The following is a 14,658-nucleotide window of genomic DNA, read 5'->3' as shown; positions in this document are numbered from 1 at the left end:
GAAGCACTCCTCTGTGTCGTGGCTGTGATCCCGGTGGAAGCAGCAATATTTCCTTGGGTTGCGCCGAGCTCCCATCTCCCGCATCGAGGGTGGAGGTCAGAGGTAGTCTCGTCCTTCTATCTCCATGAGGATCTCTGCCTGAGGTGTATTGAGGGGTGTGTAATTCTTGTACTTCCCCGGGGGCGCCCGCGGCCGAGGTGGGGACCTCGGCCGGGGTTGCGGCCGCTGTCGAGGTGGACTCCTCAGCCAAGGAAAGTTCGTGTCTCGGTGAGGAGACTGGCTTCTCGGACGACCGCGTTCCTCGCGGCGCTTTTTCTGCTTCTTCGGGGCCTGCTCGGCCGCACCCCGCCTGGAGGCAATGGCCTCCTCGGCCTTCGCATACTTTCGAACTCGGGCCAACATCTCAGTGAAGTCGGCGGAAAAGTTCTTCTCAATAGAAAAGAGAAACCTGTAGGACCGAGTTCCAGTCTTTAGCGTTGACATGGCTATTGATTGGTCGAGCTCGCGGACCTCACAGGTTGCGGCTGTGAAACGGTCGAGATAGTCTTTAAGAAATTCTCCCTTCTTTTGCTTGATATCAAGGAGGGATCTGACGTTCGCCGCTGACGTCGGCTGGCAGCAAAGTTGGTGGTGAACTGCCTGCCGAGCTATTCAAAGGAGGACACGGTGCTCGGCTTCAGTCCGGAGAACCAAAGCCAAGCCGTTCCTCGAAGTGTCGCGGAAAAGGCCTTGCAGAGCACGACCCCTGAGGACCCTTGGAGTGCCTTGAGGGCCCGATAGCTCTCCAGATGGTCGAGATGGTCGATAGTCCCATTGTAAGGCTCTACCTGGGGCATTTTGAACCATGTTAGGACCGGTTCCTCCTCAATCTGGCGGGAGAAAGGTGACCTGGTGGAAAACTCGAAGTCACCCTCGCGCCTTGCCTTCTAGCTGTAGAGCGCCTCGATCTGCCGCTCGAGCCTCTCGACCTTCTTATCGAGTTCCCCACCTTGGGGGACTACCACGGTGGTCTGCTCCGGCGCTGGTTCGCCTGGAGCTAATTCCGCCTCCGAGGGCTGTGGCCTTTTGTCTAAGCTCCTCCCTAGCGGTTCTCTCCGAGGAGACGCTCAAGTTGAGCCTTGATAGCAGCGCCGTTCTCCATTGTTGGCCGTTGATCCGTCTGGAGGGAGGACCGACTGGGCCTGAACCTGTGGAGGCGGCATAGGAGGAGCCTCCGTGAGCTGCAGGCCTTAGACTACTGTGGCCAAAGCTTGAACTTGCTGTACCAAAATATTGAATTGCTCCGATTGGACTTGAGGGACTGGGTCCGCAGGAGGTCTTGGCGGTGAATTCTGAACTGAGTGTCCGGAACTTAATGCAGGACGCCGAGAGACGTTGGAAGCTCCTTTGCTTCTTAGCTTCATGACCGCGACTGGATCCTCTACCTGGCGCGCTATCTGTTGCAGGCCTTCCGACCCGACAACAGCACAGTCCCAACCAACTGATGACAGAGAACGGGCCTGCCTCCAGGTCGGATGCCTCCGATCACGTGCTGGCGATGCGTTCACGTGTTTCGGGGCGATCCATTTTTCCCCCAACAAGACCCACCCTGTTGCTGAGTGTATTGCAGATATTGAACGATCTATTCTCTAGTATCGCATACAAGCACCATCACTCAATACTTTCGTTTCCCCAGAGTTACAATATCCTGTCAATGACCCAGTCATCCAAAAAGCATAGATTGAAACTAGAAGAGAAATCAGTTATCCACATAATTCGATCTATATCTTCAAAAAAAATAAGTACAAAAGAAAAGAAAAGAAAAAAAAATGTTTATTGGCTTATACTGAATACCAAAGCACTAGCTTATCACCCTATAGAGGGTACCTCTCACCCTACTCCCTCCGTAAATTACCCATGGTAACGGAGATGTTGTAACATGTTGTAACTTTAAATCCACTATATAACTACAAGCTGCAGATGAATGTGTCAGAACAGTATTGTGTTCACTAATGGATCCACTGGCTTGGAAGATTCCTTGCATAGAGCCTGGCTCATACAGTGGAGATGGCACATAGAACTACAAGAGCAAAACCAGCAAAACAGAATCAATGCATTGCAACATGCTTACTGATGGGATCCTCCAACTCGCGTGTGCCCCATAGTAGTAGCTATTGGACTAGATCGCCTGTATGTCTTTGTTTGAGGAACACCGAAAGGTAACTACATGATTTGCTGTATATAGTCAGTGCCCGTTTGTGGTGATTTCCAGACGATCTTCTTTCCCTTGCTGGTAGATGGTCTTCTGGCGTTCCACTTCCTCACTGCATAATTGAACACCAGTTGCAGTGATGCTATATAGGAGAAACGAGAAGACATTCGTTTATTTGGAAATGTAGAAGCATACTAGTAAAGAGAGTGCAAAGTCGTCAAGACATTTACAGAAAACATATAGTTCTCATAATGAAGTTGTAGTGATGTTTCCAGAAAACATAAAGATCTCATCAACTAACATACGAGAGCACGGAAGAGTCTGAAAATAAAAAAGTTTTAAGTTTACAATAGATGTAAAGCGTAGGATTAAACCTCGTCATTCAACCATTGTCATCAGGTACCTAAATATTGATAGGTAGGAGAACTTCAGTTCATGCTTATCAGCAAATGATACTGTGTTCAGTCATGCAACAAGAAGAGGAAATCCTATATCAGAATCACAATGGAGAGTTTTTAAACAAGTAAGGATCTTAAAGCTAATGGAATATAGTGTTCAGTTTCAGTGGGAATTAGGATCTGGTTTACGTCTGGATGTCTCGAAGAAAAACTTTATTAATATCTTCATATTGCAAAAATCACTAGGCTGTCTCATAACTGAAGTTATGAGGGCAAGGCAGAAACAAAAGGACCCAAGCTGGTAAAGGATCTGTTAGAAATACAAGACATATTTGGAACGATTGAAAAGACTCCGGCGACGAAAGCCAGCACCACCTACCCGAGCTAAGGTTGTTAACCTTTTTCAAGGGTATGTTATTTGGACTGCTATGAGCCCAAAAGGGTGATGGGAATTCATCAGGTTACGAATTGAGATAGGACTTAAATCCTTACTCAAATTCTTCACCCGGAATTTCTTAGCAAATTCGGCATCTTGAATAACTTGTAACCATTAGATGTTGCATGTAAATCGAATAACAAAAGAGCATACATGCATGAAACACTTAGAAGACATGAGGAGGTTGACATAGATGGGGTGAAAAACTAAAGATAAATCAGAGATTAGTAGATGCAAAAAGTTATAGAGTAGCACTACGAAAAGAAGCACTATGATGGACAGGCTACTTTTCAACAAAAATTAGTGTGTGAATTTGTGATGCATGAGAGGAGAAAGTTTGGAGGTGATGTCCCAGCTGAATAACAACTTTTCTATCGTTCATGTCATCTGATTAAGAGACCATACTTTTGGCAAATGAACAATTTTAATTCTCTACTCCAATGTAAAAGATGAACCAAAGAGCTTTTTCTATTGAAAATCTACATCTCCCTAAAGGGAAGGGAGGCACGAAAAGAAGTGAGTATGAAGAAAGACTGTCAGAATAAGAGGCAGGCAAATATGACTTCTTTCCACACTGTCCAAAATGCAAGCAGCCACTTGGTCCGAAGGCATGTTCCAAGATTTGACAACTCAACTGGTACATGTGAAAGGTTCATGTTTGTGATCTCTTCCCTAATGATTGTTAAGGTTAATCATGAGAGGATATATTTATAACATTAAACATTAATATTTTTTTTTATAATTTCATCAGAGAAAAGCTGCATATTTATATCAATCAATATCGACTTGAAAAATTAAATTGGATTAGCATTAATTTACATCTATAAGAATATAATATTTAACAAATAGAAGTCCAAAGACCTCAAAAATTTTGTAAAGATCAGGGATCCAACAATAAAGTTTGTAACAACTTGCAATATCGTCATGATATAACACAATTACATAGAGGGATGTAAACTTATTTTAATTCAAGAATCATGGACTTCTATTAACTATGACTGAAGAGAAGCAATTAAAAAATATTCTGTTATGGGAAGGCTCATTAATTCTTTAGGCAACAGCATAATAGTCTAGTGAATAGTGAGTTGAGATTTCAGACACTACTTTCCCCTTTTTATGTATCTCTTACTTGAATCATCTGGTGTAGCTAATAAGAAGTGTGTTCAAAAACTGGAACCAAGAAGTAAATTAATCCATTAATCCAGCAAAAATGTGGGCATAGAACCCAGAAATACTGACCTAAGGCAGCGCCCAATTGAATCATAGCAAAGAAGAGAAACAAGTCTACGCTTCCCTTTGTTTCTATGGCCCCCACCACGCTTGACCACTGGCAACTGCTTGATTCCTTTGGCCTCCATAAGCTCCTTTGCAGTTGTCAAGTCTGTGTCAGGGAAACAGGTTAATAGTCCACGTTCACTTCCCCGATACTTGAACCCTCGAGTAAGGCATGATGAAATGAGACAACTATTCACCTGCAAAACAATTTTCAAGTCAATAATAGATGTATTTAAAAAGATTATAGAAAATCAAAAGGCCAGCTAGAAATCTTAAAATTTGCATTGTCAAGTGGGATGAGGTTGGGTTTAGAATTTTGGTGGGATTTAATTACGGTCAACATGGAAGATTATGACAGAGTATGCAATACAATAAGGAGACCCAGATAGTAGCAGTCATACTTACATGCCTGCTATTTCTTAATGAAACTATCAATTGGTATAGATGTTGCTGATTTACCTTAAAACTACCTAGGAAATGGATTTCGTCTAGCCGTAAGTTGTGCAAACTGGATAAAAGTCCAGTATGGTGCACAGACATGATAACTTACTAGATAGATTATGCTTAGGTTGACTACAACCTAACCTGGAGACTTCCTCACCCATTTACATATATTGCATCATTATATACGTAGAAAGATTGATAAAATGCCGCATTAATACCTCTGCATGTGCTTACATTGAAGCTTAAAATTGCTTATATGAATCTACGTACAGCTACGCTATGACTAGCGCAGCCAAGGCAGTCCTACATACTTAGATTTGCCCACTTAGCACTACTTAATTGCATCAAGAGTCCAATGTCCAGGCTGAAGCCCTGTGCCCACTTGGACAGAGAGTTATACAGAATAATTACTGTGTATGACATCTCTCTCTCTCTAAGAGCAAAAAATGTGCTTTATATGATCTTCTCTACTAAAATCTTAATATTTTCATGCGTAATATTATAAGTAACCATTCTACTCATACAATAATATGATAATCAAAACTAACAGGCAACAAAATTGTCAGAGATTACACACATCCAAACAAGTTGAATCACCCTTGGGAGTACAAGGAGTCTCTCCACGTGCCTCTAATCCTCTCCGCCGAATGTCACCCAGTGTAAGAATTCCCTCCAGAAAATCTTCATCATCAACAACGAGAACACAACTTTGATGATTATCGTGCATAAGTTTTATAGCTTCTTTCAACATGATTGTTGGAACAACTTTAACATAATTCTTTGACATGGCCTGAGAAACCTGATAAAATAACTAGATGTGAATTAATAAAGTCTGATGGCAGAAAATGCATTACTCTAGCCTGACCTGATCAAAATTATTGAATACGTTTAACAAAAAAAAATAAATAAACAAAGCAAGTTACACCCCAGCTTGACCACCAACTACAAGAAAATGGAGAATCGAACCTTCAGGTCATCCAGAAGCATTTCCTCATTAATAGCTCCATGTTGGTGAATGCCAGTTTCTATTGTAGAAAGTTCAAGATCGTCTCCTCCATCAGGTCTTCTCCAGAGAGCTTCATTTTTTTCTTCAGCGGATGAAAGTGAAGAATAACCACGCCCAGGCAACCTGGACTCCAAGATCTCACCATCTTTGGACTGGTTTACCACAGAAGGCACCCATATTGCTAAACCGACAGCTCCCTGTTGACCAAAAAAGATTAAATGATTCATTAAATCAGCAAACAGACAATCCATCATAGCTCACTTTTCACCCATATAGGTAAAATTGAGAACTTAAACTATCATATCATACAATGATTAGGAGCACTGCAAACTACTGAGTTATTTTTTCTATGATTTGAGAAATAACCAAAAAGATCTGAATTTCATTTCTGAATGCCACAAATACTGAGTCATGCATGTTACTAGGAAACAGCTATTAGAACACCTTTCATATTAGGTTCCTCATTCATAAACTTAATGGTTCATTACTAGACTAGAGTGCAGTATAATCATTATGACTCCACAACAAACTAATGCAATCCAAAAACACATAAGTGCAAGATGATCTCCCTAGAATGCCTGCAAAACTGAAAGATGAAAACGAGTTTTCACCATATTCTTAGGTTCTAGGCAAGGTCGGAGGAACTAGCGCCGAGCACCGTACCGGTTCTCCGGCGAGATGATTCGGTACGGGCCGTGCTGGGCCTGTACCAAGAGAGGGACTATGCAAAGAGAAAAAGAAAAAGAGAGAGCGAGCGGGGGAGGGAGGGCCAAAGGAGGGTTGCGGACGCCGGCGAAGTGCCGGTGGAGGCCGTCGGAGGCCAGCGGTGCCGACTTCACTTAAAAAATGCAAAATTTTTTAAGGCTACGGACGGATCCTGTTTCTTTCGAAACAGGGGCAGCGGCCACGGCCGAGGCCGGCCTCCGCTGACCTCCGACAGCCTCTACCGGCGTCCCGCCCTCTCTCCCCCGCTAGCTCTCTCTTTTCTTCTTCTTCTCCGGCTCTGACAATGGGTTCCGTTTCTGTTGCCAGAACCGTATGGGTGAGACACCGGTACGGCTCGGGATGGCCGAAACTGCCAGGTTCGGGATGGTTCCGCCGACCTTGGTTCTAGGTAATGAGGATTTTAGATAACCTAGAAACCTCCATTAGAAATGTCTATATTTTTTGAACAATATAGCTTACTAGAATTTGACCATGGATGGATACCACGTGAATCATCATAACCATATATTAGAATCAAGTGTTAAATCATCATCAAATAATTCTATTTTTATTTTACATGTACCAAATTTTGACAATCATATGTATCAAGGACCTAATGAAAAATTGAGTTTGCGAACAACAAGCTGAATGACTTCAAGGCACCGAAATAAAGAATAAAGTTCATGAATTTTGCTTCAATTACCAAGAACTATCAGGGCCTATAGAATGTCTTCAAATGAAGCAGAAAATCAGCTTTAAACAGCTTTAACAAGAATTGACAGAAGTTAGTATATGAGAATGTGCATAAACAAGTGAGGATAAGTCATAGATAGGTCTCACTTAATTGTGATTAAGAGAATATGAGAGCAAGAAAAATTTTTCCTCACCATCAAGTAGCTAAGGGAGATTGTTTAATACACCAGAAAGTTGATTAAAAGAAAAAATTTTAAACTAGTTGATTTTTCTAAAATTCTAAAACTACTTGATTTTCCTAAGGAATGATAAAAAATAATATTATTTGTCAAAGAGTTGCAATATGTTTGTACCTATGTATGTACATATGTAAGTAAAATACCCCAGAAAATTGATTAAAAGAAAAATTTTAAAAATAGTTGAGTTTTCTAAAATTTTAAAACTAGTTGATTTTTCTAAGGAATGGTAGAAAATAACATTAGTTATCAATGAGTTGCAGTATCTAATGTATGTACAACATATATATGCATGTATATATACACCGGAAAGTTGTTTAAAAGAAAGATTTCAAAACTAGTTGATTTTAATAAGGAATATTAAAAAATAATAGTAGTTGTTAATGAGTTGCAATACATATGCATGTATGATGAAAGTTGATTAAAAGAAAAATTTTAAAACCAGCCGATTTTTCAAAAATTTTAAAATTAGTTGATTTTTCTAAAAAATAGCAGAAAAATAACGTTAGTTGCCATTGAGTTACAATATGCATGCATGCAAAACAAGCATCCATAAAATTTAGTAGGCTATCAAAATAACATAGTCCATACTTTATACCATAGTATTATCTTTCACAAGCTCATTGTTAGTCATTATTCCATAAATTATAATCCATACTTTATATTTAATATAAATATCAATATAGTACAAAATTGACCCTCCCCCTCATATAGTATCTATAGAGTATTTGAGAAGGATTTGAGGTGCTTTATAATTTTAAAAAATAGGATACTTAATAAAAAGTTTCGGGCATGCATTTTAGAAGTATCCGATGAGTATCGGTTTGGATACCAAGGTTTGGTGGACCATGCCAAATCGGCCGGCTTGGGGCATATTGAACCAAATTGTTCCATTACCAATATGGTGCAGAGGCTCTCTTCAAAACGATAGCCACCTTCACTTCGAACCTTCACCTCCCCTTTCTCCCCCTCCCACCTCCTCCTCTAGTCTCTCTCTCTCCTCTTTTCCCCTTCCATAAGCTACTCGATTTGAGTCTAACAAAGGAGACTGCTTCCGAGCGCTTCGCTCGATAGTTCTTGGGGCCTCTCTCCGGCCTTTCTCCCTCATTGCAAGGACCTCGAAGCCCTCCTCTTTCAGATCCGACCTCTCTCTCTCGCCACGAAGCCCTCGAAGCTCATCCAAACCCATTGAAGTCCGGTCAAATGAGTCCCCTCTCTCTCTCTCCTTCTTCCTCTCCCCCTCTCCCTCTCCATCCCTCTTCTTCTTCCTCTCCGGCCCTCTTCTCTCCCTACCTGTGGTTCCAATATGCGTGGTTCAATATGGTATGAGTCGGTACCATACTGCACCGGTTGCCGGCCGGCATGCATGTTGGTGCTAGTTTTGCTTACCTCGTCTGAAATGGACACACAATAGATATGGCATATGATTTAAACTATCTGTGCTTCCTAGATTAGACATATCCTTCTTCGTACATGCAAACTGTTTTGAAGTGTAGGAGGAAACTATCCATTCGTTAGACATAAAAGTTTTTTGGATGAGCAGTCCAATAGTTGCTTTAGGGTGGACTTTAGTGTATGTTGATGCCACATGCATGAAGGACCGCATTGCAAAATTGGTGGCCAAAAGCTTAATGCAACAACTAGATCCACAATAATCTCACCTGCAGATGGGCTAGGTAATTACATGCCCTCCCTCCATCGAGAGTTGAAATCTCGTGCATACCGGCCCTATACTGGACGTACCACCATGAACCAATATGATTGCGGCTAATACTAAGCGAACTAAGCTCAAATTGCACCATACTGTCCATATCAAGGCATCTCACCCCATGTAAAAATGCCCCATATTGTTTCATACACTTTCTTTTGTTCTCCTTTGCACTAAGGCAGATCAAGTCCTACCACCCCATATCGAGGATCATAGCATACCGGCCAGCCATCAAAAACGATTACAATCCTCAAGATTTAAATCATTGATTCACATCAACAATGTTGAACAAGGCATAAAAAGGTGAAAGAAAAATGTATTTCTACATCTAACAAAGCTGAATTAAAAAGCATCATGCGCCCAAGAAGAAAGAAGAATCGAGAAAAGAAGGGAAGGGGACAAAGAGAAATGGTCGCATCATTTATGAAAAATGCAAAATTATATAAAGTGAGAGGGCAGGATGGATAATAAAAATACCCTAAGAATTACAGAAGCTGAGTTTCCAATAAGAGAGACAAACATATAAAGAAAATGTGACACATGCATAATTCATCCATCCATACATGCAAACATACATAAATATACAAATATACAAGTATATATTTCTACATGCTGAACTTTTACCATAAGTGGAAGCAAAATTCTGTAATCCTTTGTTAGCTCGAAGAGGAGCAATACTGAGGTCAGTGGAACTGAACAAACTGAAGCTAGTGTAGCAGCCATTCCAACCTGTATGTAGAAGAAACTCAAAAACCATTTTACAACGACCAAAACTTTATTTGTTCTTTGCCTAAATGATTCAACAAAACTTACCAGTGCGTAGGCCTGTGGTTGGGCAACAGCAGCATTTCCTGGAATAGCTGAGTTTATCACTTCTGCAGCTGAACCACCAAAAACAGCACCAACAGCAGCACCAATCATCAAGCTTGGAGCATATAGACCACCTACAAGGCCCGAACCTTTGCAAAGAGCAGTTGCTACTACTTTTGCCCCAGCTAGTTGAGCTAACAGCCAAATTCCAGGGGCTGAAGCACTCTTCCCTGTGTGTAGGATTTCGTCAACATTGGTGAAACCCCAGTATAATATTCCAGGATACCTAAGAGCTATCATGCCTGCACCTAAGCCACCTAAGGCAGGGCATACAACAGCAGGAAGACCAAACCTTTCTTTCATATACTCAAAAGACTTTGTGAACCAAACTACCAATCGAGTGAAAGCCACACTCACTGCTCCACACAGCATCCCTAGGATAAGGTATAAAGGTAGTTCTGCAAGGGAAAGTAGTGGTCAGACTATGAATTCAAGAATAAAATACAAACATAAATTTTTGCAGGTCAGCCACACATTCAATGGCAAGAAGCCAATATCCACAAGCTTTCAAAAGCATCTTTCTACTCATAAGCTCTACATGATATATTTATCCGACCTTGGACATAGGAGCTCACTGGTTCTCAAGTTTATCAAGACAAAGATGCATAAAAACTAAAATAAAAAATTGATAAAATCTATACTGTTTGTTTTTCATAAAACTTGTTTTCGCCAAATTGACAGATCATAAAACTTCAAAATGAGATGCACTGGCAATCAGGTTCGCTCGGACCAGATACAAGTCGGGTCGGATGCAAGATAGATCAAAAATCTGTCAACCCAAATTGGACCTGCTAATTAAAGGGGTCAAAATTCTATACTCGAATTGGACCATTTTATTAAAAAGGTAACTAACCCGACCTACAATAGGATGAATCAAGTTAAATGGGTTAAACAGTTAAACATTGCCACCCCTAAAAATGAGTTTTATGAGAAAAAACTCCCCCTTGTTCCGCATACATTGGTTTCATAATGAATCATGCTTTGTGATAAATAGACTAAAACTGACAGACTACCAAGTAGATCTTCAAAGCTATGTAGTTTCAGAGCTGCTCGGTTTTCAGTTTCTGATGTGATCAGATAAGGGGTAAGTAAAATTAGAGAAAAGATGAAGACAACGAACAAGATGAAGGGTAAAGATGAACAAACTTCCTGTCATTAATTTGAATGCCAAAGTACTAGGTAGCCTCTAAAGTAGACCTAATAGAAGTCAAGTCAGTCTAGTGAAACACTAACCTAGGGCGTTGGTATTTCCTACAATAGAAACATTAATAATAAAAATCTTGAGAATCCCACTTTATGATGTAATATTCACATGGTAACGAGAAAAAGATAAATGATAATAGTCCAGATATACATTTTTGCTGGTACCCTTTCCAAATTTTCACTATGATTCTAAAATAATGCCTTCCACGTCATGACACTGCTCACAGTAACAGCAAGTAACAGGCCTGAGTTTCAACCTTCTTGACCCCATCAAGCCCAAAGAAGGCCCTTCTTTGAATGCTCATACAGCTCTTCATATTCAATTTGAACCATCAATTTAAAGGTAACGACAGACCATTATCCACGAAATGAGAATTTTGATATCTTGTTTAATCATCAAATGTGTCCACCAGATGATGTCTTGGAATTAGAAGTAGCATCAGAAAAGGTTGAAGATGTTGATGGATGACATCAAAGCAATATTTCCTTCCACCAAAGCTTTCGTATATATTTATGAATATCATTTTGTGCATCAATCTTGATTTATTTTACAGTGTACATACCAAAAAATAGCAAATGCTACATGAAATTGATCATTTCTCCTTCGATCAACTAAAATTTTGCAGATGGACTAAGAAACAAGAAGCAAAAGTTTGCCTCACTTTCCACAAAGCTAACAGCATGTTTCCACAATAATATAAAACTGCCATTGATAATATCAAACTGGGTTAGACAAAGATAAAATACCAGCAGCAGATTTTAGTTCATACGTCGGCACAGTAAAAGCTGGCTTTTCTCCAAGTAAAACATTTGACACTGTGGATGATATAACAGAAGCCAATATTATCATTGCAGTTGTAAATGGAGGTGAGTTTTCTGCTCGAAGTGGCCTCAGTACAGTTTCAATGGCAAAGAAACATCCAGCAACTGCTGCATTGAAACCTGAAAATCCAAACAAGATCACATAGCAATTCATTTAGATGAGTCTAGTGAATTAAACGACATGACGAGAAAGAAGATCAACGGGTGACAAAATAAATAAAAATGGATCTAGCATATATTTTTTTAAAAAAAAAAAAACTAAGAACATATTCTCTTCCAGACAGAATAATCAGACCTAGCATTACAAAGAAAGATTGAACTCATTGATAGAGAAATCATAAAACAGCGAAGCCTAGAGAAAATGAATAACTGGTTCCAGATAATACAATTCATCAATATATTGAGAAGACGACTTCGTTCCTTCTGCGTAATATCAGCTCATTTTACTAATAAACTTTGCATCTTTATGATTATGAGAAAGGTAACTTCACTAATATGGAAAAATAACAACATAATTTGCAATCTACAAGAAAAGTAATTTAAAAGCTATACCTGAAGCAATCCCAGCAGCTGCACCAGCTGCAACAAGAGCAATTCTTCTTTCCCTATTATTCTCCATCATTTCTGAACATCCATTTGCACACGATTTGCCAATATCAACACTGGGCCCCTCAGGGCCTAATGAACAACCTGTGCCCAAAGTCACAGCAGCCTGGATGGCCTTTATTGTTGGAAAGATTGCAGCCAGCAAATCAATACCTTGCCTCTGTGAAGATCTTGACTGCTTTATCTGCTCAAATATTTCAAGTAATCCATGCATCATGCCAACAACCACTCCTCCTGTGACTGGAATCAACAGTATTCTGTGCCAAGTATCAGCCAGTCTCTGTAAGCGGAGCCAAGCAGCACCCTCATTTGGGGTACCTGCCCATGCCCATTCGTGTATTACATGCACCTGTCCAAGATATTGCCACATTTTCATATTTTAGAATTATGTAACAGCAAGTTCAAAATTTGAAATTTTGCGGGATTCGGAGAGAGTTCAACAAGAGGAAGTCAAAGTAAACTAGCATCTGAATTGTGATTATAAAATTGTCTATAGGACATCAGTTATGATTGTCTTGATGACTGTCATTCATTCATGCTCAAATGTAGGAATGTTCTTGACCTTTTTGCTTTCATTGTAAGTGAACCATTAAATGGAACTGATTTAAGATTTGGTTAAGCTGCCACAGACTAATCTATCTATGTGCCACTACTGAAATTTGCAAATTAATTATTCCATTGATTCTGTAGGCATCAAAGTCAACCACTCATATGTATTTTTGCACAAAAGGATTTTCAAGCTAGTGAAATTTTTGCAGAAATTTAAAAGAGGAAGGCTTAGTTTTTCTAGACCTGCAAATAGTTCCTCAAACATTTGGAAGAACTCAGAGTGACCACTTCAAATCCATATAATAACATGATAATCTGCCCTTGGGCAACCTTAAATTTGTGAATCTATCCCTTTATGCAACGAGAAAAACCAGCTATCTATTGCACTAAGCATACCAGCAAGGCTCCGATGCATAACACCAAGTTGACCTTATGGTTACCAATTTGCTAATGATTTCAGATCCCCTCAACGGGAAGTGTATTCAGATGCCCGCTCCCTGATTCAAGCTAAACCCCTTTCGATCCAATAACTTATATAAAAATCTCGTCAAGACGACTCTTTTCATAGTCAACAAAAAATTAAAAAAAAAGGCTACTATTCATATAGTTCCATACTAAATTCAACATGATGAGGAAAAAGCCAGACTCAATTTAATGATTCCTAATTACAAATAAAGATAGCAGAAAACTAAGAAGGTAAAAAAAGGGAATTTAGCCGCGAGTTGGCAAGATCTCTTTCTTACGCAATGGTTAAAGGCGGCGACGCAAATTCCGGTGGCAAGACCAAGCAAGCACCCAATGAGAAGCAGCGCCCACTCCGGCGGCGCGCCGTCGCCGAGGGGGTCGTACGCCCCGTCATCTAACGCCAGAGGCGCGCCCCCGTGGTCCGTGTACCGGCGGCTCCGGCTACGGCCAGAGAGGCCACGATCGAGGTGCCTCAGAAGGTCGCCAATCCCGCTCCTCCTCCCCGACGTCGGCGTCGCCACCGCCGCCGGCCCCTGGCCCTCCGGATCGGCGTCGGACGCCGAGGGGGCGGATCTTAGGAGGGCCATGTGGTCCTCGATCCCATACTCTTCCCCCGACATCGTGCCCTCCTCCTCTCCCTTCCAAGGAACCCTAGAATTCCATGGCAAAGTGGTCTCCGATCTGATCGAAACAGACCTAAAAACCCCAGAGAGAGATCTTGGGGTGGGGGTTGGCCCTTCTCCTCCCCGATTGCCAAGAAGGAGGGCGGAGAAATTAAAAGAGTAAATAAATTTAAATTTTAAAAAATTGTTTAATATATTTTCTTCCCTTCTCGTTTACTCCCTTTCTTGTTTACCTGTCCTTTTTACACATGGAGCGGGAAAAAGCAATGCCTCCGTGCATCGTGTGGGGCCCACCTAAAAGTGGGTCAGGTGGCTGTCGCCCGGGTTGACTTGGAGCTATTATGTGTTCGTTGTGTTTCACTTGATCCACCGTCTATGAGGTCGGTAATTTCGAAGAAGATGATCAGGTGGATCCTAACGAAAACGTA

At 40.8% G+C, this 14,658-nt stretch overlaps 1 protein-coding gene across 3 annotated transcripts; it reads right to left on the bottom strand.

Annotated features, from left to right (window-relative positions):
- Positions 1–1,742: 1,742 nt before the first annotated feature.
- Positions 1,743–14,465, bottom strand: LOC103698448 (chloride channel protein CLC-f-like). Of its 3 annotated transcripts, none has more exons than XM_088715677.1 (9): positions 13,886–14,465; positions 12,540–12,942; positions 11,913–12,107; positions 9,906–10,360; positions 9,717–9,821; positions 5,711–5,947; positions 5,322–5,543; positions 4,265–4,497; positions 1,743–2,303 (listed from the first exon to the last, which is right to left on the bottom strand). In XM_088715677.1, exons 1-9 carry the CDS (start codon positions 14,225–14,227, stop codon positions 2,225–2,227), a joined length of 2,271 nt encoding a protein of 756 aa, XP_088571803.1. In that variant the 5' UTR covers positions 14,228–14,465; the 3' UTR covers positions 1,743–2,224. The 3 variants fall into 3 exon arrangements, with proteins under 3 accessions (XP_088571803.1, XP_088571805.1, XP_088571804.1); XM_088715679.1 differs by having other exon boundaries at positions 11,936–12,107; positions 13,886–14,445; XM_088715678.1 differs by having other exon boundaries at positions 5,373–5,543; positions 13,886–14,439.
- Between the last annotated feature and the right edge of the window lie 193 nt (positions 14,466–14,658).

This window comes from Phoenix dactylifera, chromosome 2, assembly GCF_051530095.1.
Source record: "Phoenix dactylifera cultivar Ajwa chromosome 2, Ajwa_hap1_PhDact_Kaust_v1.1, whole genome shotgun sequence".
In the NCBI taxonomy this organism is placed as follows: Eukaryota; Viridiplantae; Streptophyta; class Magnoliopsida; order Arecales; family Arecaceae; genus Phoenix; species Phoenix dactylifera.
Note: the sequence above shows the minus strand (reverse complement) of the source record. Positions and strands in the feature narration are given on the sequence as shown.

Bases quoted from the DNA above. Each gene is read 5' to 3' on its own strand.
- LOC103698448 (XM_088715677.1), bottom strand. From the start codon at position 14,227: ATGTCGGGGGAAGAGTATGGGATCGAGGACCACATGGCCCTCCTAAGA. The intron at 5,948-9,716 runs GTAAAAGTTCAG...TTTGGTCAACAG, and splicing joins GAATTTTGCTTCCACTTATG to GGAGCTGTCGGTTTAGCAAT. The intron at 4,498-5,321 runs GTGTGTAATCTC...ATTGTTTTGCAG, and splicing joins GTGATTCAACTTGTTTGGAT to GTGAATAGTTGTCTCATTTC.